At 37.8% G+C, this 25,360-nt stretch overlaps 1 protein-coding gene across 1 annotated transcript in view; it reads right to left on the reverse strand.

Moving 5' to 3' along the window:
- SLC38A6 (solute carrier family 38, member 6) overlaps positions 1-25,360 on the reverse strand; it is a 40,149-nt gene that overhangs the window by 12,866 nt on the left and 1,923 nt on the right. The window contains exons 2-8 of the mRNA XM_010000700.1: positions 24,883-25,004; positions 24,044-24,117; positions 19,863-19,915; positions 16,837-16,876; positions 5,991-6,069; positions 1,064-1,146; positions 535-593 (exon numbers count right to left, since the gene is read on the reverse strand). Coding sequence (XP_009999002.1) covers positions 535-593; positions 1,064-1,146; positions 5,991-6,069; positions 16,837-16,876; positions 19,863-19,915; positions 24,044-24,117; positions 24,883-25,004 — 510 coding nt within the window. The remainder of the gene's footprint in view (positions 1-534; positions 594-1,063; positions 1,147-5,990; positions 6,070-16,836; positions 16,877-19,862; positions 19,916-24,043; positions 24,118-24,882; positions 25,005-25,360) is intronic.

Below are 25,360 nucleotides of genomic sequence, written 5' to 3' on the forward strand. Positions count from 1 at the left end.
CAGCAGGAAAGACTAATAAGGTCATTGACGTATTAATGAATCTTGTAAAGTGCCTTAATGAAGTTCTAGTTTTCTTTGCCTTTTTTTGAACTCCTGTCATTCCATTATGCATGTAAATTTAATTTATTTAGAGTATATTAAATTTTCTTCTGCAGTACTTGCAGTAAGTAATGGTTAGAAGCTAAGAAAACAGAATTCCATTCCATTACTAGTAGGGAAACAAAAGTCTATGTGCCAGCTCCCTTCACTGCACTGTCAGCAAAACAAAAATATTGTTACATTTACCAGTCCAAAATATAATTATTTTAAATCTTTTCACATGCTTGGAAGTTCATAAACATTTCCATGCCTCAACAAAACAAAAGTAATCTGTCCAAGCAAGTACATACTGAACTTAAGGAAAACTCTACATTTCACATAAAAAGTTAAGGGGGTAGGAGAAGACAATTCCCTTCAAAACAGGCTTATGAAAACATTCAAACAATAAGAAAAAAAAATAAAAATAGATAAGCTGTGCACAGATTTTTAACTTACCACAAGAGCAAAGTACACCATAAAGAAAAATGATAAACTACTTGTGTAGCCAAGAAAGCCTGTAAAATAACAGTAAAAATAAAAGAGAATTTATAAGGAAAGTGATCCTAATGTACAGCTAAAGCTTTACATTTTGTGCATGTTTTCTATTACAGTGCTTGGTATCTGGGGCTTAGGACTCAGAATAACAACATTCCAACTGCCTGTCACAGATCATTTATGTAGTTTTGTAGGGCAGAATTAGAACTGGCTTACCACTAATGGCACGCTGTAAGTAAATGCAGGTCTTTAATGTTCTGCTGTAAAGATTTTATTTTAGTATTGCAGACAAAATACTACTGCAACCCAAGTAATAGGTTAACTAGGCAGGGCTGGAAGGCAGAACACACTGCAACAACTTAAGTAATCCCCACCATCACCAGTCCCCTGCCAGTTAAAATAAATAAATAACCCATTAAGGTTTTAAAGTCTTCAATCGTAATTGCTACTAAAGTAGAATAATATTCGCTTCCCTCCTTTAATTACTCACCAATTTTAGGAAGAAGAGCCAGAGGAAAAACAATGCAGACTGAAGTAATCAGTAGCAGCAGTTTCCCATCAAGGTACCAAGACCTGTTGGAAAAAATCTATTTATGACTGATAAAAAGCTCAAGAGTCTTAAAATATATGTACTACTTCAAAACCATTACCTTAGACAAAATAACTGCTAAGACAAGAAAAATAAATTTCCAGCCTCACATTATTTGCATTAATTTATATTTCTAGTTTCTATATCATGATATAAAATAGAGTTCCCAGATATTGAGGATGCAGAGAAACATCCTGTAACAAACCAGCACTGCAGGCAAAGTTCCATAGGCAAGTACCTCCATGGAGCAGGGGCCTGATATGTGCAAAGCAGCAAAATATGCAAACCCCTGCCTTTATTCAAAGCAATGATCAGAGGGCAAGGTATTTCATTCTCTACAGATTTCCAACAGAAGTACTTGTATGGTCCACTACACGTATCCTGAATTGGATTACACTGAGTTGTATGTTTACACAACGGGATGAAACAGCAACATTCATTCCCACTTAGAGCTGAACTTCCCTTCCAATCTGTTATTCCTACGTGACCTTAGTTCCCTACCATTTCCAAGAAGCTTGAAAGAGAAAGCTAAGATACCTGTTTGGAAATTCAGTTATATTTTCTAACCATGCCAGCTTTCTCTTCCTTTTTTTTTTCTCTCTTCTGCCCAACTTCCCTTACATTTATCATTACAGGGTTCAAATAATAGAAGAAAGCAACAAGTAAATCAGCTTTCAGTTAATCTGAAATTATGTTTGCTGTCCATACGTGATATAAGAAAGAAGAGCGAGAGAGGACTTACTTATCTTTAACTTTGCACAACATGATCACTCATTCTTTGAGCACATTCACAGAAAAATTAAAGGACAGAAGGGATGGAAATTATGCTAATGAAATCAGGTATAATGTTTATACATAAAACTATAGATATAAAAAAAGCATTGTAGAGGCAGCAGATGATGTGACAATGCATTCAAAATCTCTCAAAATATTGAAATCTCATCTCCAAACTGACAAAAGTACAGATGCAGAAGTTGTTAAGAAACAGAAACATCTTGAGGGTGGCTCTCCCTAACTTGGTAATAACCATATCCTGTACTGATAAACATCTTGCACATCAGCCCCTGACTTTACTACCTATAAACACCTTGGCCTTTGACCTTCAAGTTTATTTAGTCCAGGATATGGTTAGCACCTAATAAACAGGCAGTACCTCAAGTTATCATAGGAAAGGACCATAACACCTGTGTTAAAGAAAAATTACTATATGCACATATTAACTACTGTCCTACATTATGGACAACCACTTCTGACACTTGTTTGAAAATGTGTAATATAAATGAACAGAAAAATTTGAGGGCTTCTTCCCCATATCAAAAACCAAAGTAACCCTCATGTGTCAATATCTATATTAAAAATTAATCAAAATACATCATTAGCCTAGTTCTGTTACTGCTACAGTGAAAAAGCAACTTGGCCAAGATCAGCTCCCTGCTGCAGTATTCTTCTTGTAGCATTGAGCATTCACAGAATTTTATTTTTTTCCTGGTATGCTGGATATCCATCCTAGGGTGAACAGTGTTACCAGCAAGCAAAGGTATAATGAATACTGCATTATATGTAAGGTCAGCTAAAATGCCTCTGATGTGTACATGTGGGACCTCTTTATTAAGTCTCCTGGTTCTAAGCATGTGGCAAATCCACAGTTGCCATCATAGCTCCCTAGCTCAGAAGGACAGAGGAAAAAAAATTTTGGTTACTTTATGGTAAATGAAAAAACATTAGTGGAGGAGGGGGAAAAAGGAGAGGGCAAAACTGCAACAAGATGGTGTGCAGAAGAAAAAAACAACCAACTGTTAACAGCTTAATTTTGGAGTATCAATTATTTTATTTTAAAAAGTGGGACCATTTGCTGGTTATCAAAAAATGTGTCTGTCTTTTCCTCAAAGTACTGTTGTAGAAATGCACTGATTTTCCAAAGGCAGAATAAATGTTTTGATATTGCCTTTAAAATCAGTTTGATCTGCAAATGTAATCCCATATGACAAAAGTGTTCCAAATGTGAACTGTGGAATATAAATCCCTGACTCTACTGAAAACTCTTTGGCATGCAGATGTTCCTCCTCCCTCCCCCACATTTTAACTAAAAGCAGACATTTATAAATTGCAGTAATTTCATTCCTGAATGCAACAGGACAACAAATTCACATGTTCTATATTAGGATCTTACTCTCAGTCCATATCAATTATATAACACATAAGCTAGACAACTTAATTGCAACAATCATATCATCCTGACAGGGTCATTAAATGTTAACAGAGGGCTCACAAATTACAACTTTTTAAACACAATCCTTATTTGAAATTATGTTTGTGTCATCAAAACTATGTGGAATTCTTATTATACAGACAGACTGAAACAACTCACAATTAACAAGTGCTCATAACGTATGTTTTTGGTTTTTAATAAAGACATGAACATATTGCACACTGGCTTAGAGCCTTTCAAACACACACACACACCTGTTAACCTTTATCTATAAAAGTAATTCAAGGGGTAGAACATTCTTTAAATGGCTTTCCCAAAAGTATGCTTTGCAATGCTATATGCATATAAAATATTTTTCACAGATAGTTTAACTGACACTTTTGATACAGTTGAAGATAAATTCAGCTCCCAAGTGCAACTGTATCAGGTGGTTTAATGACTTAAAAAAAAAAAAAGCTCAAACAGTTATGCAGCCACATCTGGAAACAAGTGGTCTAGTTAAAATAGTTCACTCAAACTAGTCGATATTTATGGCCTTTGCATAAATCAGTTGCTACTAAGGGTTCATATCTGATTAACTAGTTCTGTTGAACAATTTCCCACAATTTAAAACGTGTTAGTAAAAAAAAACCATGCTTAACATCTGCAAAGAAATCACAGAATCACAGAATCTTAGGAGTTGGAAGGGACCTTGAAAGATCATGTAGCACAACCCCCTGACAGAGCAGGATCATCTAGAGCACATCACACAAATACACAAAAAGGATTATCACCTGCCATGGCAATTAAGATGGCAAAAGATATGAAATACAGATGTGGGCATACAGAGACGGCCAGCTTTCTGCATGCACCTGGAATACTTCTTGACCACTGCATTTGAAACATTTGCTTGGGCAAAGAACAGAGGAGTCAAATTGTGTCAAATAAACCTGAATCAGCAGAACTCCCAGTAACAGAGACAGAAACAGTATGAGACACGGACTGACAGCTTACCACTTGAGCTGTGCTTTCTACTCCTGTGGATAACTTCAGCTCTTTCAAAATGCAAAATTCAACTTTGTTCCCACATCAAACTGTAACTTCAACTAAAAAGGATAGGTGGTGGCACTGCTGACAGTGCACTGAGAACTACCATGGCTCAGATGATTTGTAATTATCAATTCAACTTCTGTAATCTGTCTGCATGTTCTGCACTAGGACCCTGATAAGCACTGAAAGCTGCTGAGAGTGTTATCAAATAGGCAGTTCCATAAAAAAAGCTGTTTACACTGCCTTTTTTAGACAGAACAATCCTTTTAGCATGCATGCAGGACTTCCAGATTCTTCTACCTGTTGCAAGTCTGCACAAGCTGTTTGTTTAAAAGCATATCTCTGTTGGGAAAAGTCACTTTGCAGAGCTGATGTAAAATTAAAAGCAGCAGTAAGTGATGTCATATGCTAAATTTGAGGACAACCTGTAAGGCACATGCAGCAGATAAAGTGGCAGGCTCAATACCACTGTCTATGAAGAGCAAAGTTAAAAGTATGATCTTAAAGGAGAAGGTGAGTGCACCCAGATGAAAAGCTGATGACTACCCCAGCTGGAAGAGATACATCAGCAGACTAAAAATGACATACATAAATAAAACATAATAGTTTTAAAACAATGGAAAAAAGCCCCTTACTGAAAACATTATTGCAAGGACCAGGAGGGCAGAAAGACACAAAGCAAGATTACCACCACACTTCATTTCTCAAAATGTTTGTTATAAAATGGAAAAGTTATAAATGACAAAATATGAACTAAAGTACCTTTTAAAAAACTGATTTCAAACTTAAAATTCACCCACAACATTCAGGAATAATACAACATCAGACAGCCTTGAGACAATTCCACCACCAGTTCAATCCAGAGAAATTTTGAGCTCAAAACATCTCAAAACCAGCCGTTTGGAAAAACAGTTGTAACACAATCTAAGATACAGGGTTATTCACAGCAGCCCTGGAACAACTGGAACAAGATCTTTCAGTGCTGAAGCTACGATGTTTGTCTTAGCACATGCACAGATTTCTTGCAGCGGTTCTGGTAGAAATCAGAGGGGGACAGTCCTTGCATACAGCTTTATAGCTCAATTGCAAATAATAATTTCTTTACAGGGAGCCAAGTTAAGGAATTATAAACCAAGTCTGGAAACCTGGCATTCTTCCCAAGACAAGTCCAATTACTGGAGCAAGACAACAAAATATTTAAATTTAAATGTCTGCCAGTTTTTGTACTGTGGTTTTGAAATATGTGAGTGATAACATGACAGCAGCTTAAATCTTTCTCCTCCTCTCCCTCCTGCTTCCCCTGTTAAGTTTTTACAGAAGGGAGATTTCTGTAGATGGAGTTTTGCCACTGACTTTAAGGTCCTCTGATGGGAAATTGCTATGAGGAAAGAAGGACTCACGCTCTGTGCGTCTGCGCTGCAGAAGGTTTGCACATGCCAAATACATTTCATATCCCAAGAACTCCTGTAAATAACTAATTTTTTTAGCATTTGAGATCAGAGGGAAGTGTCAGTACTCATCTCCTTCAGCACTCCTGAACCACTTTCTTCTTCCAGACAAGGACAGACCGTATGAAGCATTTTTCCTTACCCACTCTCGTCTCCACTTAAGAACCCCGCAACAGCACCAGGAAGCTCAGACTTGACAATTAAAAGATAAGATGACATAGCTGCAAATAAAAGCAGAACAGATTTAGTAGAAAAATACCAATAACTCTGATTGTAACAATGAGCATGACTTAACCAGAGTGGTTACAATTGGAATGTATCAGCTATATATTAGACACCATGGCACCAGAATCAGAATTTATTTTCTCTTGTACTTCCTTTAAAAATAGCTGCCAATCCCTGAGTATTGTCCTGATGTTAGCTAATGCCTCTAGAGTGACTGTTAGGATGTGAGTCTTGAAACCAGGAATACACAATCCAAAGGACTAAAAGGCAAAGCAATATAAAATATAGATCTGACCTTTTACCTGGGAATGCAGACCTACAGGCTAGAGACAGACTACAAGGCTGCAGCACCTCTTCCCCTTTACTCTTCATAAGACATTGTTAATGACAAGAATAAATAAGATTTGTTTCTATTAATACACTAGGCTTTTTTAAAGACTCGGTCTTTACTGCTGTTCAATTGCTGTCGTACTTAATAAACGCATGACAGAAATTTAAAGATAAGAATAGGACTTGAAAGGTTCTTTAGATACTGCATGGTTTGGTGTTTGCAGGTAAGAGGATTACCAGTGACAGATCTCCACTTCTCATACTAAACCCACTACCAAGGAAATCCCAACAACAGAAAGAACAGAACTATCCAGGAACTGCAAATTGGAAGATAAATTGTTAAGTTTCTCTTCTAGGAGTGTTGACTTGAAATCAAGTGCTTATAATTCTACTCAGAAAAAAGCAATGATGCCTGCACATAAATCCAAAAGCTACTTAATTGTATGACTTCTCTCCTTTACTATAGGAAATTATCAAAGGTGTAAGTAAGAGGGGTTTTTCTAATTACAACTTCTAACCTAATACCTTCACATACTGTTCATATAACTTTTTTCTTTTACATGAGCAGCAAGTATTTATCTGCACCAAAAACCAGCAGAAAACTGCTCAGAAAAATCAAGCTTTACAAACAGCTTCAACTAGTTTCACTTAGGCTTTGTTATTAATTTCCACCCTTTGCCAGCATATAATTCTAGCAACGTGCCAACAAAAGTTTAGTTACATTTAAATCTTGACAAAAAATTCATCTGTTGTGTTTAAGTTTTACTGGTTCTAGATTTATTAGTTCTTTAGAATTTTGCTGTGGTTTATTTATTAATACTTTAAAATTAAAGCACAGTTTTTTAAAAGGTTAACCAGCAAACCTCTGCAAGCTGATTTCTTAATAAGTTAGCTGTGTTGTTTTGTTTTTTTTACAAGGAATGTTTTGAACCTTAAAAAACGTGTGGGCTCCAACACTACTGTACTACAGCAGTTAATGTTAAATTCTGAAGAAAGGGAATGTGGTCTCTATAAAGAAAGAGAACTGTATTAATACCAAGTGACATCTACCTACCGCAAGGTTAAATTAAAACCATTTGCTAAATCACTAAATAAAGAAACATTCACTTCATAATTAAAAGCCCGGGTTCTCCCAGGATTCAAGTATATTTCCTGTTGACATGTAGCTGTTGATTGTGCCTGGTGAGGCATTTATCTGCTGTCCTGATTTTACTCTCCTTTTTTGCATAGAACAGAATGTAATGAGAGATGACACAGATCCTTACAGCATGCATGTATCTAAGTCACCAAAATCTGTAAAGAAATACAGTTTCTCACACTAAGCTACAGGCAGATCTGTATTTCACCCTAAGCAAAGACAGATTTTTCAAAAATTTAATTGGGAGAGGCAGGAAGGAATATTCTTCTAAATTATAATTCTATTTAATTTATCTATTAACTGTCTTTCTTACTTTATACCATCCTTTCTACACAAGCAAGTCAGCATTTTCATGTATTTAGATCCTTCAGAAAGACTTCAAAATTAGCTCTTTTGCAGCCTCGGCTACAGAAAGCTTCAAATTAATTTCAGATCAGATTTCCTCCTAATCCGCAATCTGTCACTCTTCCCTCGCATTCCTGTTAGCCTCTGGCTAATCATTTTATCACTTATCCTTTGTTGTGCGCTTACTCTTTGTTTTTAAAAGCGGGGTCCGATTTCACTGAATTCCACTCCTAAGTAGGGAACCAATCACGCACCAAGAAACTTGCACATGTAAACGTTTGTGTGCATCTTTCTTCCTTTCTCTGGGCATATGGGAAACAATCTCACACAGCAGAATTTTTTTTGTTGTCGTTGCCAGTTTATATTCTCTTGTTAGTTCCAGAAGATGAAGAAAATAAATAATAATTCGGTCGATAACCTGATGCTTAGATAAGATTATGAATCTCAGACATAAACCTGAGCAGGATGGCCACACTGAATAGTTTTAAAAGTCAAATTCTGCTTTTTCTTCACCTAGAAACACAGCTGTAATTCTCCTCACAAGCAGCAGCTCCTTGTAGCTTTACTCAGCATGAAAAAGACACTAACCACTGTGTGTGTCTATCTCTCTGAAATGCACTACAAAGGCAGCAAAAGAACACTGTTTTTTAAAGCTGAAACCAAAACAGCCAAGCCTTTTGAAAAAGGGCACAGCAAGATGAAAAAGTTACCACAAGTAGGAGCAAAGTGCATGAGGCACGACAGACAAGAAGTCATGTATCCTTTGCTCCAAATAAGAAATTTCACTTAACTTCCCTGACACCCACCTCAGCAGAGGCCATGTCAAGTTATATAGAAAAAATGAAACGTCAGTTATCCTTGGCAGTCATAATGTGTAACGGAAGGAAGAGATTACAGAGTCACAAGGCTGAACTGTGACACAAGTGAACACAACAAAAAGAACACCTCGTGCTTTGGTTTATCCCACTTCCCAAGTACTGACTTCCTCTCTCATTTTGAAAATAATTTCCAGGTTTTAATAGCTAACTTTCAAGGCGCTTTTGTATAGCATACAAAAATTAAAATAAACACACATCCATCTTTTAAAGTGTGTAAAAAAATAATATTAGCAGATGTCAGAAGCAACATTCCCTTCAGGATTCGCCCCCCTTGCACGCACTCAGTATGAGAGCAGAAGGCACTGCTCTTGCAACCCAGTCTCGGCCCCTAAATTAAAAAAGAATGTTATGTTTTCTTCATGTCACCTTTTCTTTGCAACATGAGACCTCTATCTTTGGCACTGAATGAGGCAGCTTTCCTGCAGAACGAGTGGTGTAACATGACATAATTTGAGGCTTCTGCAAGATGCAGAAGCAAGAAGTGCTGAGCTACAACTACACAAGCAGCTTCCGTATCATTGCTTCCTGATTTTTAGGTCCTAAATTTGCATCTATGATGTTATTTTTAAGTAATTTTCAGTATGCATCAAGAGCTACTTGATGGAAAACTAAGCAGGTTTGAACTTTTCAATAGGCCTTGACACAGAAATGCCATAAAACAGTATTCAGCAGAAATTAACATTGTATTACTACCATATTATTCAACAGGCTTACCACTGTCTTGAAAGCAGCAAGAAATTACATTCTTTAAATACGTATCATTTGCCAAGTCTTAAAACTTGGCTCTTTGACTGAAAAAAAAGTCTGTAAAATATAAAATAGGGTACTTGCTTTACACTTTCATTATTATAACCTGTAGTGCCACCATGATATATGACTCTCTATAAATATACATACCATGCATACATGATTCAGAATGTCCTTATTGTGCTACAATATCGTGTAACATTGAGCATAAGTGCTCCGACCTGATAAAACATTAGTGGCTGTAGAACAGGGAGGCCAAGGTTATGTTTTGTTTTGTTTTTTAAACAGGCTCCAAAACACCTCTTCTGAGGTAGCCCAACCTTAAAATCAAATATGTGAGTTGCTTTTTGGGTACCAGAAAAAGAAGTATAACTTTTCCGTATTATCCTACCCAAAAAAGATCAACTGCTGAAGTCTAGTGCAATGATGCAAGAGAACACGCACATTAAATTTATGTGTAAATATATAATGTATTCCTTCCTTAGAACTTGGCTGGTGATAAATCCCTTCAAATCATTTAACTGAAGGGACTGAATTTAACTCTTCCAGTTAGTTTTTCCTCAGCTACCAACGTAGCTGATCATATTAACGTGCTGTAAAGGTGTCTTACGTTATTAAACACTGTGCAAAAACAGAATGAAGCTGCCCTCCAAACTTGATGCAGAAGACAGGGGCTGGGGAAAAACAGACTGTATCAACACAGGCACACTGGCTGTTCAGCTCTTGTTAAAAAAAGAGGGGTGCTGATTTGGGAGTCAGGACAAGCAGACAGCAAGCTTGGGGGAATGCCAAGTGAGACAAGAGATTCCTCACGAATGCCTATAGATAATTAAGTGAAAATATATCTAACTCTCATCCTCTAAAGAGTTCAGTCAGCAAGATCCCTATTTTTTCCCCCAAATACTGAACAGCTTAGAAACTGAAAGACAGAAATGGCAGAATAAACACACTCCAGCCCAATGGAGCTGGATCTTTCACAGCAACTGCATGTGGCAAACCCCCTTGGGCTTGTGTCTCCCTTTGCTGCTATGAAGGTTGTTTAAAATGGAATCTGTCCTAATCCAAGCAACGTGACAACATTAAAAAGGAAAGCAGGGAAGGGTTTCAAGAAAGAAAGTGAAACTAGCTAAGATTTTGGGCAAGCTCCCATTTTTCCTTGCAAAGAATTAGAATGAAATAGCAAGATAGGAAGTACTTCAGGACTGCATTGAGCTCCTTGTAAGCAATCCTGTGGAAACATCAGGAATGATGCATGGATGCCACTGAAAAACCAGCAACTGTTTCAGCTCTCACATCATATGGCCTTGAGAGCATGCTCTTTTGTTTTCATTTTGCAATGAATCCTCACATATTTGATTGTAAGAAATTTCCCAATTACGGGATGTATTGTTTTTAGTATTTCCTCCTAGTGAAAGCTCCAAAACCAAAGGAATTTGTTGGAATCATTTGTTTGTTTTTAAGTACTGATGTAGAATTGAGTGAGTGAAAGGAGATGGAATGTTTGTTCATAGGGAGAAGTTCCGAGAACAGAAAGAGGTTGTCGAGTTCTTTGCCTAATGTTCACATTATGGAGACTCATCTTGATGAACTTCCACTCCCTGGCTTCCCTTTTAACTTTCTTTACCTAAATTACTCTGGAACTTACCCTATGGCAAGCTTAAAAAAAAACCAAAAACCAAACAAAAAACCTTCTTATTCCACAGGGAACGTGTAGGCAGCAGATTTATTTTGGTAAAACTCCATTAATTTAATTGGATTCTACAGTTATGCTAATAACACTGAAATATTATCTACAGAGCTCACCATACATTCCAGTCTAAAGTATAGCTGCAGGTTGGGATTTTTGTTGGGCATTTTTCTCTAAAGCCGGCTAAATATTCTTTACAGTATCAAAACTTCCCACAACCATTTGCTGCAATAAGAAAACTCAGGAGCCTGGGTCATCAATTGTTCAATTAGCACAGAAGCTGACAAACCTGCCCTTAATTAAGGCAGTTCTGCACTGGGAATCCTCACTTTGAATCAGTAAAGATAATTAGGCTTTCGGGTCAAAAAGCAAACAGCACTGTGAAAACAAACATTCAAGTTTGTTTTAAAACATTAGGTTTTCCATACTTAAAGGAAGCTCAGAAATTTCTCAAGGTATTAACGATGAAGGTCTCAGCACACAAGAAGCTGTATTTTATTATTCCGTGACTCGTGCCACTAATTTATTTTCCAAGTTTGTAGAGTGTTGTGCTCTGATAACAAAAAGGAAGATATTCCCACCCACCCCCATTTATATTTGAGACAAATTTTGTAAAAACTTTAAGAAAAACTGAAATTTCAGAATGGATGAACTCGGGAGGGGGCGGGGGGGATAAATATGTGCAAAACAAAAATGCACACAGAAAGCACGCAGATTCCGAAGTTAAATACTGCACTGTCTACCTCACAGAAAAAGGGAAGTAAGGCAGGAAAAAGGGGAAATAAAGCAGAAAAAGGTGTGTGTGGAACAAGGCTCCAGGCGGGGCCGGCAGGGGGCGCTGAGGGCCCGCGGGCCCCCCATCCCACGCTCTCCCTCCCGGCTCCAGCCCCAGGGACCTGCACCTCTTGGGTTGTTGCTCCGGGGAGCTGGGAAAACACCAACTACCCGAAAGCAAACGCATGTGTGACACGTATTACAGTCATAGCCGGGTTCCTGTGCATTGTCCATCACGTTGGCTGTATTAACAGGCCATAAAATCCAGCTAAAGGGCTGAATCTCCTGTCACAACTAATCCTGTAACTTCTATTTATTGCACGGCGTTCAGGCAGGCCCGAGGATAAACAGTGCTCCAGGGAGAGGGAACAATCTTTTTTTCCTCATGACTTACTCTTACAAAGAAGGAAAACACGTACCTTTGAGGACATGTTAACTGCAGAATATTGAAACAGAACCCACAGGCACCGGCTACAGAAACTATACTTAATTAAACTGTATTTATATTAGAAGGCAAATAATTCTTTGTAAAATTAAGGTCTGGAAAGCTCAGCGCTGAACAGCAATGGTCATGGTCATTTGGGCACAAGCCAGGACGGGCTCGTTACCCAGATGGATCCTCGGCACCAGAACTCCCCCGTGTACCTCAGCCTATCGAAGGAAATAGGAAAAAAAAATAAAAGCCTGCTGGAAAGAACACTCAGGCAGACCACCTAAGCTCCACGGCTGTACTGCAGGTCCTACTGCTGCACTGAACCCCACTGCTAATAAATTTCAAACCGTTAACCCCGCGCTCGGCAGGTCCCGCGTGTCGCAGGCACCGGGAGCAGCGAGGACCTGCAGCTGATACCAGCCCGCAGCAGAACGCTCTGCACCTCCCCACGTCTCCTGCTGGACCTCAGTGCTGAAGATTTGTTAGTGTTGGCAACAGGCGGGGAGCTGCTCTTGTGCAATACCTTATTGTGCTTGTCTCCATTTTTCCACCAGGCTTGCTAAAATAATTCCTTGTCTAGCTTCATTACATACGCTTTCAAATTCCTACTTATTTTCTCTCAAGCACGGCAGCTCTGGGCTGTCCCCCTTTTCAGCCGCATCTGCAGGGGTAGAAATTCCTGTCTTCCTTCACCCCTTTGGGAAACATCTAGGAAGCTCAAAGAACTTCCCTGGCAGGAGAGGGGGAAGGGCTGCGTGCCGCCGAGCCAGGGCTTTGGCCCACTGTGCCTCATCCATCACTTCCTAGAAGCACAAGGCTATTAAAACAATAGCAGGGACTCCATCCAACTCCCGTTGCTCCTGGGAAGGATTACATAAAGAGCCAGCAGACCCATGTAACACGTCGTTTTCCGTGGCAGCCTCCCTTGCTCCTTCGGCACCTCCAGCTGCGCAACTTCCCCCAGGGCCCTCCCTCACCTTGGAGGACACACGACAAGGTCTGAAATCCTTCAAGATCTTCTCCTGCGTGGCAGGCATGAAACGGACGTTTGGAAGACCACCTCACTTACAGGCCTGGGGTGAACGGAAAGGCTCGGGGAGGGGGAGTGGATGAACAAAGTAATGACCTGGCAGCATGGAATCTGATTGCTTCCTTTCTAATGTCCACTTTGTAACCTCACAGACACACTAACCAACTCTGTCAAGAAGAAGACACTTGCCATGTAACTGATCGCTAGTTATTTAAATAGCTCCTGGACTGGCTGAAAACACTGACAAACAGCTATATAAAAACAAGCCGTTCTGGCCAACCCATTCAACCTCTTTGTTTCACTTTAACAAATACCTACATTGCAAGAATAAGTAGATACATATTGACAGAAGGAAAGCTAGGCAAACATTCTCAGTTTAATCACTCTAAACTAAGAATTTGTATACATTCTATAAATCTGTAAGTCATAGTATTTAAGATTACCTTAATTTACATTTGAGTAGTGCAAAGTTAACATCATCATGATGCATCCACAGTTAATCCTTTGTAATTACATGGATTTTGGTATTTGATTTGTGTTACTTGGATTAACATAACGCAAAGTGTTCCAAGAGACAGCTAAAAATCTGCAGGAAAGCTGAGTACTCACATTAAAGATACGTTAAAATTCCAGGCAATGTATTTGAAATCTTTTTGTAACTTTTCAATTTCCAAATTTGATTAACCAGTGCCTTGCTGTAGCTGTACAAAAATCCTCTGATTTTCTTTGGGTATCCTGCTAGTAGGAAAATCAATTCCCCTATCTGTAGAAATCCATAAGCATATACCCTTAGGACGTCTAAATCAAATTTGCAGCCTAGGCTTTCTTTTTAGAAAAGCATGATGACAAATTAGAAAGCATAACTATATTAAAAGTATTACTAAAAACCTCTCTCTACCACAAACAAATGTAAATCACTTCTGCACTCAAATTATTTTTAGAAATGATGAGACCAAACTTTTTAAAAGCCCAGACAAGATGCTGACAGTGACAATAACCCTAGTAAAGCTGCTTATTTTAATCACAAACCGTCATTCATTATCTCATGCTCTCCAATCACTTTTGAAATCAGATACCGGATGATGCAACGTGCCCAGGTCTGATGATGGAGGAGGTAAGAGAAAACAATTTTATTTTTAGCCTTACTCTGAAATTAGAGACGTTGACAGAGTCTGGATGTCTGCCTAACAGGCACAAGTGCTGCTGGTTCCTTCAAAGGGACAGAAGAACAAAAAGAGGGGAACACCTACCAAAGGGCACTAAGGGGAGTGGGTTCATTTTGCACTTAATTCCAACCTGGCTCCTGTTCAGGACAAAATACACAGTTTCACCACTCCCATAAAAAATCTGCATAAGGACCCAAAAGACAAGAAAATTTCTTTCTACGCACTTCTTCAAGTCAGAGCTCAGTGAGATGAGAGGTGAAGAGAACTCTCCATAATTATTTTTTTTTGTTTTATGAGCCTGTTAGCCAGCAGTAGAGTTATCTTCAAAGACAATTCCTGACAGTGCTGCTCTGCTGACTTGGACTGCAGCATCCCGAGACTCTGGCAGGGGCAGTTGTTCAGGAGAGAAATCCAAATACTATACAGAAGCTGCGACAGCTCTGTGCAATGATAGCACAACACATCTTCTGTATGGGAGAAGGTGCCAAGGAGGCCTAACTTGCAACCTGTGTTTCCATAGTGGATCACCCTTCCTCACAGACTGGGGCATGTGTTGGTGCCACTAACCCTGACTCAGAGGAGAGATGTCAGCTTTCCCTGTTTGAAACTACATGATCTTTGCAAGCAAACATACCAGATGTGTGAACTACTACCATTCTCTCACATGAAAGATATTGTCTTTGGAACCAGAAGAACCAAAACAGCTTTGAAAGCTTCCATCAAAATGAGGTCACTAAAAAACATTTAAAAGAAGAGTTTCGACTTGCAAATACCTACTTTTTAATGAGCTAAACGGAAAACCAATGGTTGGCAAACGAGGCCTGACTTGTTGGCAGAGAAGTCCACTGCAGAAGACAGAATAACTAGTTTGATAATATCCAGCACTAGTTTGGGGTTCTAGAGTTACTGAGCTGAATTTTATTAAAAATGACACAGAGAAGGTTATGAACTGCTATGAGGAAGAAATGAGAGTCATATTTCCTTTGACCACAGAGTCCTGTACACGATCCCAGTCTCCAGAACCTGTACTATGTATCCCTCCTTCTGTACTACTGTTTATTCAGAGGTCCACTCAAAAGGGAAAGGAAATTAAAAAAACCCTGTTCATTGCTACAGAACATTCTCTAAAATCTGTGTGAATAAATAATCCTTGATCTTGGAATTAATACATTCATTCCTGCCTGAAATTAACGTTTGGGCTTTGTAGTATTTTCTTTTTATTATTGCAGCTTTTAATATAACAAAATATTCTAGTTTTATCATTAAAGCAGTTACTTGGTCTAGTTCTAGGTCTCTACATAGTGACAAAACCCAGCAATCAGTGAATTGTCTAGACTCGATAGGTAATCCTAAAGAAAAAAATAACCAGCACTGGAATGCTGTTTCCTTCTATGTTTGTGAACTTGTGTATCTTCTTGAGAGCAGGGGATTGAGATGAGGGAGCTTTCACACAATTGCCTCACTCCTCAAAGTATCCAAACCACTTATGGTCAAAAAAATGTAAAATTGTTCTGTTAAACACTGTACTTTCAGACAACTAATTTCTAAGGACATGACTACTTCATAACTGCCAAATATGTGAACATACCTGAGTAGGAGTCTAAATGCTTAGATTATTATTTTAATAAAACAACACTAGCTGTCTTTGTATTATGTCATGCACCAAGGAAGATAAAATAAGAATATAACTGGACAGCCCAGCATATGACAGCACATATTATCAGCCCACAATGAAAGTCAGAAAATAAACAACCCTCTTAAAAATAAAATAATAAAATGATACTGAACTACAACAAAAATCCTACCATTAATAAAGAACATATGAAACTTCATGGCTAAGTAAGTACTCAGTTGTTACACAAATCACTAAAATGCATAAGCAAGTTCCAACAGCAAAAGACAAAACACATGATGTGATAAAATGTAGCTACCAGATCTAAATGTATGGTACAGCCTAGAGGAGATGCTTCCTCAGGCCCTCCCAGTTAGCAAGGCCAGCTATAATGAATGTGCTCCACATCCAGCCATGCAGTACCCCAACCCCTCGTATGTCCCCCCTGACTACAGCACTTCTGCTTAGCATGATCACATAAGGCTTTTCTGAAAGTTTTCTGTCCTTTTAATTGGTCTCTTTAGAACACTTGCATTTATTATTGCCTTTGGTGTTTGTGGAGCTTTGTAGACTGCAGAGGTTATACTGCATTCAGTTAATAATGAGCACATGAAGTTTCTTACCTCCAATATTCTGGATAATTATTGTAATTGCAACAAGGACCTATAAAAAAGAATTGATTTCTTTAAAAAGGGCAAGGATAACTAAAATCATATGTCTACAGCAGTCATAAAACACACATGTAGTATCTTAAACAGACCAGATGTAGAAGTGATAACTAATATTGAAAGGAAGGGCATCTTCTCTTTACTGAAGACTTTAACACATGGAAACCAATGCAATCTAAAATGATTACAAAGACCAAAAAATCTCCCTGGACATACTGAAATGACAAAACCAGAGAAGTTACAGAGTGAAGCCTGTTCTGCAGAAGATGAAGTTTTTAAATCACTGAAAAAGGGTAAGTGCATTCTAACTGATATCAGGCAAGTACCAATTAAAGCAATAATTCACCTCTGAAAAGACAGACAGCAAAGATTTGTACAAGCTATTTCCTCACCCCAAAACCCTGAATATTTTTAACTGTCATGAATGCCACTATTCTTTTAAATGTGAACTAGATAGATTTTTCTTTAGCAATTGTGATTATTCATACTGGACTAATACAGAAGCAGAAATTATCACAAGAATATTAAAATATTTGTCTGAATCCAAAGAATTAACATCCAACTGAAAAAAAAAACCTAAAAGTGTCTAATATTTTCCCAGAGTTTTCAGTTGAATTCTAAAATAGATCATCTAGTACAGTTTTTCTTTCTAATCAGTGCTCTTCTTGATGTAGCAGGATCATCCCACATGAGTGCTGCCATTAAGTCAACTTGGGAAAAAAAAATTAAGGCACAAAAAGAAAATCCAATCTGTACTTTTAAATAAAATCTGAAAACAGAGTTGCCATTTTTCCAATTGATCAGCTAGAAAATCAAATCATATTTTAAACAAATTCAAAGTTAGCTCAAAAGTCACCAGGGGAAGGGAGCTGGGGGGGGAAATAAAAAGCAAAAAGGGTGGTATCTTGGAATTAGTCATAGAAGGAAACAAACGCTTCGTGTCTTTGGAAAAGGAGAATCAGAAATCTTCCAATAGCAGAAAATCTCCATTCTCACAGATCTCAAGAGAATATTTTTAACAGAAAACCATCATGAGATAACTGCTCAACAAGTAGAGCAGTTAACCAGTAAGTTTACTATCAGCCTCAGACAAGCCGCTCAAGCCAGGTCTACAGCGCTCGGTCTATACTACGAGCGCGGGACTCGAGTGAGGAAAGAGTAAGAACTACTTCAAAGAAAAAAAGAATTAAGCCACCTGTGCCTGGCTAAGGTGAGGAGAATTCAGGGACAGGAGTAGATTTCAGAATGCTTGTGTTAAATTAGTGAAGTCTAAAAAAAAAAATCAACAAGAGCAATTAAAAATCAATTAATTCAGGAAGCAGACCTCGAGTATATGACTTAAAGAGTTATTAGACTGCAAGCAGAGAAATAGTCAGTGAGCATGAATCCCCCACAGAAACAGCAAATCTTCTTTTGGGACATAGTACCAGCCATGCTCTATCTAAAAGATAGGTAATACTGCCAAGTTCTCAGCCAGCTCACTGTGCTCCATTTTGCAGGCAAGTTTTAAGAAAGGTGAGAGAAAGATGAAGTGTTCCACAAAATGTCCGTTCATCAGGAAAGCTTGGTAAACTTAATTATTAATTGAAACAACAGCTTCCCAACCTAGAAATACTCTAGTGCTCTCCAATCAAAACTGAAAACATAGGAACAGATTATTTTTATCACAAACTATTTAAACTGAAAATTATTTAAAAGTACATTAGGGAGAATTTAAAAAAATTACTGATGTTGACTACATAGTGCAGCTGTGAAATCTTCTTCATTTAAGCTTTTAAATAACAGATCAGACAAACATCTGCCAAGAATACTTATGTATGTTTAGCCCTGCTTCACAGCAAAGGCAGGTTAAGTCCCATTTTAATATCTCCTTAAGTTCTACATTTCTAGGACTTGTGTGTCTAACAGCTTGTGCTTAATGTGCACAGAACAGCTTCAGTAAAAAAAAAGAGGTTTATTTCATACCTTGCTAATATTAAGGTTTTTCATCTATTGAGGTAGATCCCATCTTAACTTTGATCGATAAGTATTGATCCTCACAGATTACACTCCTATCTGCTTATTAATGCTAATGGAAGTCTTGCAAACACCTAATAGCTCAGATGTAATTCTCAGTTACATTAACACAGAAGTAATTAGACTCTAGTCTGTTAAGCAGTACTGATTTTCAAAAAAATTCAGTGTTTCAATAAACCACGAAAACCCCACTCCTGTGTAGTAAAATCTGCTTTTAGCATCATGTTAGTGAAGCACAGAGTATAGAAGCCTTATTATTAAATGTGCAGTATTCACCAGTAGAATTTCCTGCGCACTAGGTATTACTGGCAATATTATTATTATTAGGAAAAACAGGTTCAGTGCACACTACTAAAAAGGCATTGATTCCTGTTATACCAAAAATTGTTAGTTTGCTGGTGGGCTTTTTTTGAAAAAAATAAGATAAAACAATTAATTAAGACACAGTCATCTGAAAAGTGTACTAAACGAAAGAAATTAACATGCATTAAACATACTCTTATTTGTCCCTACTGTGGAAACTACATGGAAGGCAAACACTTCTCTCAGTTCTTTATTAAATGCTAGAACACCAACAGTAAATCACTTACCTGTCTCTTAACAGTTTACAGCAGACATAAGATGGGACCCTAACAAACCTGAAATGGATTGGTGGGCCAACTTGAAAACAATGCTAGTGAGCCAATATTTCTACATTCAACTGAAAAATGGACACACTGACAGGAAAGTAGCACAACACCGTGCGTTTAAGGAATATCTATTTTACAGTTAACTAAAGTTTGGGTTCCTACAGACCAGACACAATAACTGAAACATAGCAAAGAGCTTCAGGATGCAATGGATTTTTCAGTATCCTGGGATGTCTGTAATTCTACTACTTATTTATTTCTCTTTACTATGCAAAGTACAGTTGCATATTAGAAGCATGAGACCAAGAAGAAAAATTCGTATGTAAAAATACTCACCTTTCCAGTTGATCCAAATGCAAATAAGCCAAGGTCTTCATAAGATGTGACAGCTAGTAGTAAGGGAAAGAAAGTTAAAAATATTCTTAACTTCAAAATAATTTTGAAGCTCTAGCTTTGCCTTTTTTTCCCCTTTTTCAATGAATATCATTAAAGACACAAATAAAGAGTATTTATTGTTATAAAAAAGCCTTTATTCACACCTGTACTCCTGCTACAAAATACACTCAACCATTCAGAGACTCTCCAGAAGCCCAACATTCAAAATATTAATATTTAAATAATAACAAAACACTAATGGCAAATTGCTCTCTCCCAAAGATTTCTGCACGTTACACTATAGGTGGAGAATTCTGAACTTAGCTTGAAAAATTAGATATAACTTATTCCCATATTTTATTTGTTAAAAGGGTACTTTTCTTTTTAAATTAAGACAACAACAGAGGATCCATTTTCATCTTTCTAAGAATATAAACATCAACCACCAGCCTGCCAGCTTTTAAAAACTCAGCCCTATTTACCGTGAAGCAAACTGAAGGGAAACACCTTCCATGTTGAAATCTGTTACTAAAAACCAAACCAAAACACACCGAAGCAAAACCAAAACAAAAATCCTGCCCCTACCTGCAACTGACCTACATAATCACATTCAAATAGCCTGTGGTTTCCTTTAAGCTGTAGTTGAATTTTAGCTGTAGTTCATTTCTAATATTGCTGGTAACTCAAACCAATTCCTTCCCAGAAAAAAGGAAGTCATATTGAAGCCTTTCATTGTTGCTCTGTATTTTGTTACTAGAAACTCCAGTGATACCAAAGAGATAAAAGTTTTCTGAGAAATACCACTCACTTTCTCAGTGCATAATAAAACAGTCCGCAACTATAAATGCCTCAGAGGGTAAAATTAAACTCCAAACCACCTAATTTTATTGTCCCAACACTTGCTTTCTCTTCCTTGGTTCTCCTTGCAACACCACTGCTTCTACTTCTGTCACATCCTAACTTAGGGCCCAGCCCTGCAACTTGAGCAGCAGGGGCCAGACCTTCACACCTGAGCAAGGTCCCTGAAGTGAAGTGAAATGAAAGGAGACTTTGGAGACACAGGGATCAGGTGACGGGGCTGGAGCCTCAGACTGCCAACTGCCCAGGCTTGAGAGGTTCTATTTCACTGAACTTCTGCACACAATCAGATGAATGCTCCAGAGGAAAAAAAAAAACCAAAACAAAACCAGAACATCAAAGAAACCTTCTTCATTAACCTTCTCATAGGATTTTCTCAAGGGTGGTATTTCACATTCTGCTCTACTACTGACACCAAAATGCTATGGCAAGCTAAATGACAAAATTAAATGAGCCAGTCACCTCTCAGCATAAACCTGGACTCATCTCACATCTGTCATTGCACTGATCCAAGTTATACACAGATATAATTAAACAAGAAGTATGCCTTACTAGATTTTACCCTGTATTTTTTTTACATTTCTATTTATAAATTTGTTGATCACAAGAAAAAAAAAAAGGCATTTTAAAAGGCTATTTCCAATGGCATTAAAAAAAATAATCAGTAAAACATTAAACATATTTAGGAAAGAGTTGGTTTTATCATACAGGAACAAATACGCAGCACACTCATCTGAGGAGTTACCAACAAAGACATTTTCCACACAATTCCAGAACAGCAATACAAAATCTTAGAATATTTTCTCTCTTAACCCAGTTTGTGTAATCAAGTTAGTCCTGTGAACACTGGGAAGCTCTAATACCTAATCACATTACTTTTGCATTTTCAGAAATATATGGAACAAAATATTAAGCACAATAGGTATAAGCAAGTTCTGACTGACTGGCTTGGCTTCTATTATGGTATTAACAATTTTTTAAATTATCCATTTAAATACAAAGTGAAATAGGCAAGTATAGTACAAGCAAGAGTCATGACTAACTCATAAAATTAAAATAAATTTTAAAAGCTATGAAACTTCAAAGTACATCCCCCTGCTTTACAGGGTAAGCTTCTCATTTCTCAGCCCAAATGCCCAATCAACATAGGCTGTGATGAATTAACTCTGGGAGAGAAGATTGACTATACTAAACTAAATCTAACACTTGACACCTGGGAATATTGTTTTTGCTGAACATTTTGGTCTACACAAATAATTTGATTTTGCCAAAGTCCAGACCAACACAATTTAAAAATAAAGACACTTCTTTATTTTTAAACTACAACTAAAATGCCTGTGCATAAGAATCCTGGTCTCTGTTTAAAATGGAATTAAGGTTAGTTTCCTTTTCGGAAGGGATTTTGGAGGTCAGCTCTTTCCTAGGATGGATATTATTATTTTAATACCTGAATGAATAGCTTACAAACACTTTCAAAGGGGTTTTTCTTCTCCACCCTTAAAAATTAGCTAGAAGAATTTAAATATAAAATCACTAAAATTTACTTCCAGTTCATTGCCATGGATTAAGCTTAATACTATAGCATTGTTCACAAATGCAGGTAGGTTTTCTAAAGAAAAATGTTCAATTCTCTACTTTGGAAGCAAAGATGTACACAGATTTTACTTTGTCAAGGTACAACAGGACATATTTCTCACTTTTTAAAGACAAAACTTCAAAGAAAAGTTGGAGCGTTAAAACATTTCAATAGTTCACAGGATTTATAGTAAATATAATCTGAGGCAAATTGTATTTTTAAAAACTAGTAATAATAATTAAAAAAAAAAATTAAACACAGCAGGCCATAAATCCAGCTGCCTTAACTAGACAGTTCTGGTGCTAGTACTACCTGTCAACAATAAGTGGTAACTTAATTATGAACTGTAAAGTGCTAGTTTCAGACAAGAGGAAACTTAATCCTGTCGTTCCACTGGTGTTCCTTTATTTTAGCTGTGTTTATTTTTAAAACTGCTGCCTTTGATCAAATACTGAGGAGTTAAGACATTCTTGCACGTTAGGTTTCTAAGTTGATAACACTGAAACTTTTCTGACTTCCAAAATCTTCAAGCCTTAGTTTTCCCCTCTGCCCAGTAGTTCTTTTGCAAGGATCTCTTTAATTATTTTACCAGACAACAACATAACACTTAGTGCCTGTATAAGACAGAACTTTTCAGCCTCAAATAAGGAAAATAAAGATCATAAAAAAATATCTCAAGTTCCCTTTTATTTTGAGCTTATTTATCTTTCTAGCTACTTACTTAAGGTTCTGAGTCCTTTCTAATACACAGATTTCCAAGAACAGAAAAAGAGAATAGCAAAGACTTAGTCCCAAATCATCAAGCAGCCAACAATATCAACCAATAAGCAACCCTACCTCTGAAGAATATTTTTTAGAATGAACGAAGAAGATCACTCAACAGGTGAAGACACGAGCAGAAGATCTAAGGAGAATCAGGAAGCAACCATCTGAGAGTCCAAAGCTAGCTACAGAAAACAAAGCCAAAAAGGAAGGAAATGGAAGCTTTCTCCCACCACCTTCAAAAAGAGAGGAAAACAGATGAGAGGGAAACAATAACCAGGTGACTGAAAGAGATGGAGACTTCCTGCTATAACGTGATCTTTGTGTATGAACCCTCAAGGAACTGGTCAGTTTTTTCAGTAACAAGGCAAGGAAGCATGAATTAATACACTAGCAGATCAGATTGCAGAATTTGGAATCTGGGGTTTTAACAGTCTCAGAGCACTGACATTTCTAAGGAGTGCAACATGACTTCTATTCAGCACCAGAAATACTGTAAAAACCTGCACCTATGAGAATTATGATAATTCAGTACGATCACAAAACCTAAAAGATACCCATTTCAAGCAACAAGCAGAATATATATTACAAGCAGAAGAATGAAAGTGTGCTATTTTATTGCTTTTAAGCCTTCACTGAGAGCATCATCCAGTCAGCATCAAACTAATTATGCCACAGAAATATAGGATCTATCTATTTTTTGAAAGAGGAGAGGCATTTTGAAAAAAATTAAAAATGAAAAACTGGAAACCAGTCACTTTGGCATTGACTGTATTTTTAAATGGCAAACAGCAATTGTTACCAATGTTAAATATTTCAGCACCACTGAAGCAGATGAGGCTAAGTGCCAACATACTGTTAATTATAATTATACTGAGCCATGCCTTTGTGATGTAGGTGAGGAAGTATTTCAAAGATCACTGACAGATAAATCCTTTTCACTTACCAGTCTGAGTGCACAAACTGAGCAGAAGAAATACAGAATAAGAAGCAAGGCTGGCAACAATCAGCAGCAAGATACTAAAAAAAAAAACAAACAACAAACCCACGAAATAATCACAATTAAAGCACTTTTACAGTCTGTTGCACTTTCCATCTTTAAGAATGCTACTCATGCAAGAAGCAAACTACCACAAGACAAGATTTCCTCATTTTATGGCTTGTATCTGCTGACTGTGGCTCATAAGGTCTCTGACCTTCCCATGATTTGCTAAGTTCCACTGCTGCTTACAGGGTTTGGGGAAGCACATCCATTTTACACAGTATCACAAAGAGGACATAAAACATAAGAGTTTGTGTGTATACATACACAAACAAATACAAATCTTCTAACAAAGTAAATCTAACACTCAGAAAATTACAAAACTTGACACTTCTGGTGACTTTGGACTCATTATCTACAGGTTAGTTTGTACAACAAGCAGAAGTGCAAACAAAAGCACAAGCTGATTCAAATGTTTGGTTCCCTAGCCACCTGACTTCAGAAGGCCCATTTCTGGATCTAAGGGAGACAGCAGCTTTGAAACATAAATATAAATCTATTAAGAGTAATGGCCAAGAAATTGCCACCATGTGGCAATTTAATGCAACGTCTGAGCAGGACTAACGTTGGGCCAGATCTGAATGACTAAACCAAAGAGGGAAGATCCTATTCAACAATGCTGAAAAGCACCAACTACTTATTTCTTCCTCAGCTTTTGCACAGCAGTCTTAGTAATCAAGTTCTGGCCCATTTAAAACTACAAGCTGAGTTTAAAAATCGGTGTACATAAAAACCAGACTTACCTAAACCCAAAGATCCCTGTGTTGGCCATAGCATAGGATAAGCCAAGTATCCCACTTCCCATGATTGCATTCATCAAATTAAACACTGAGAAACCAAAGGAAGAGCCACGATTTGGAGGATTCTGTGAAAAGGGCAAAACAAAGGGCAATTAGTAGACGTGTTTTAGTCTTTTACGGGGTGAAACTCAAGGGAAGGTGAGACAGTCAGCTTTTCCTCCCCTCGTCTAAACCAGAAAACCTCTTTTCTCCTTCCAAGACCGCACAAACCACGACGCTGCCCCGTCAGGACCCCAAGACGCCTACAACCTTTGAGCGCGGCGAGACCAGAGCGCAAAGAAGAGGAGCATGAGGCTCGATGCTTTAACAGCAGCCTGCCCGCCCCTGCGCGCTGCCAGCGGGGACGGGGGGCACAGCAAGCTCAGCGCTCCCACCAGCTGTGCCGCCGGGACCCCATGCTGGGCTCCACAGCCCGGCCCTC

The sequence above is a fragment of the Chaetura pelagica genome, unplaced genomic scaffold (genome assembly GCF_000747805.2).
Source record: "Chaetura pelagica isolate M959 unplaced genomic scaffold, ChaPel_1.0 scaffold36, whole genome shotgun sequence".
Lineage (NCBI taxonomy): Eukaryota > Metazoa > Chordata > Aves > Apodiformes > Apodidae > Chaetura > Chaetura pelagica.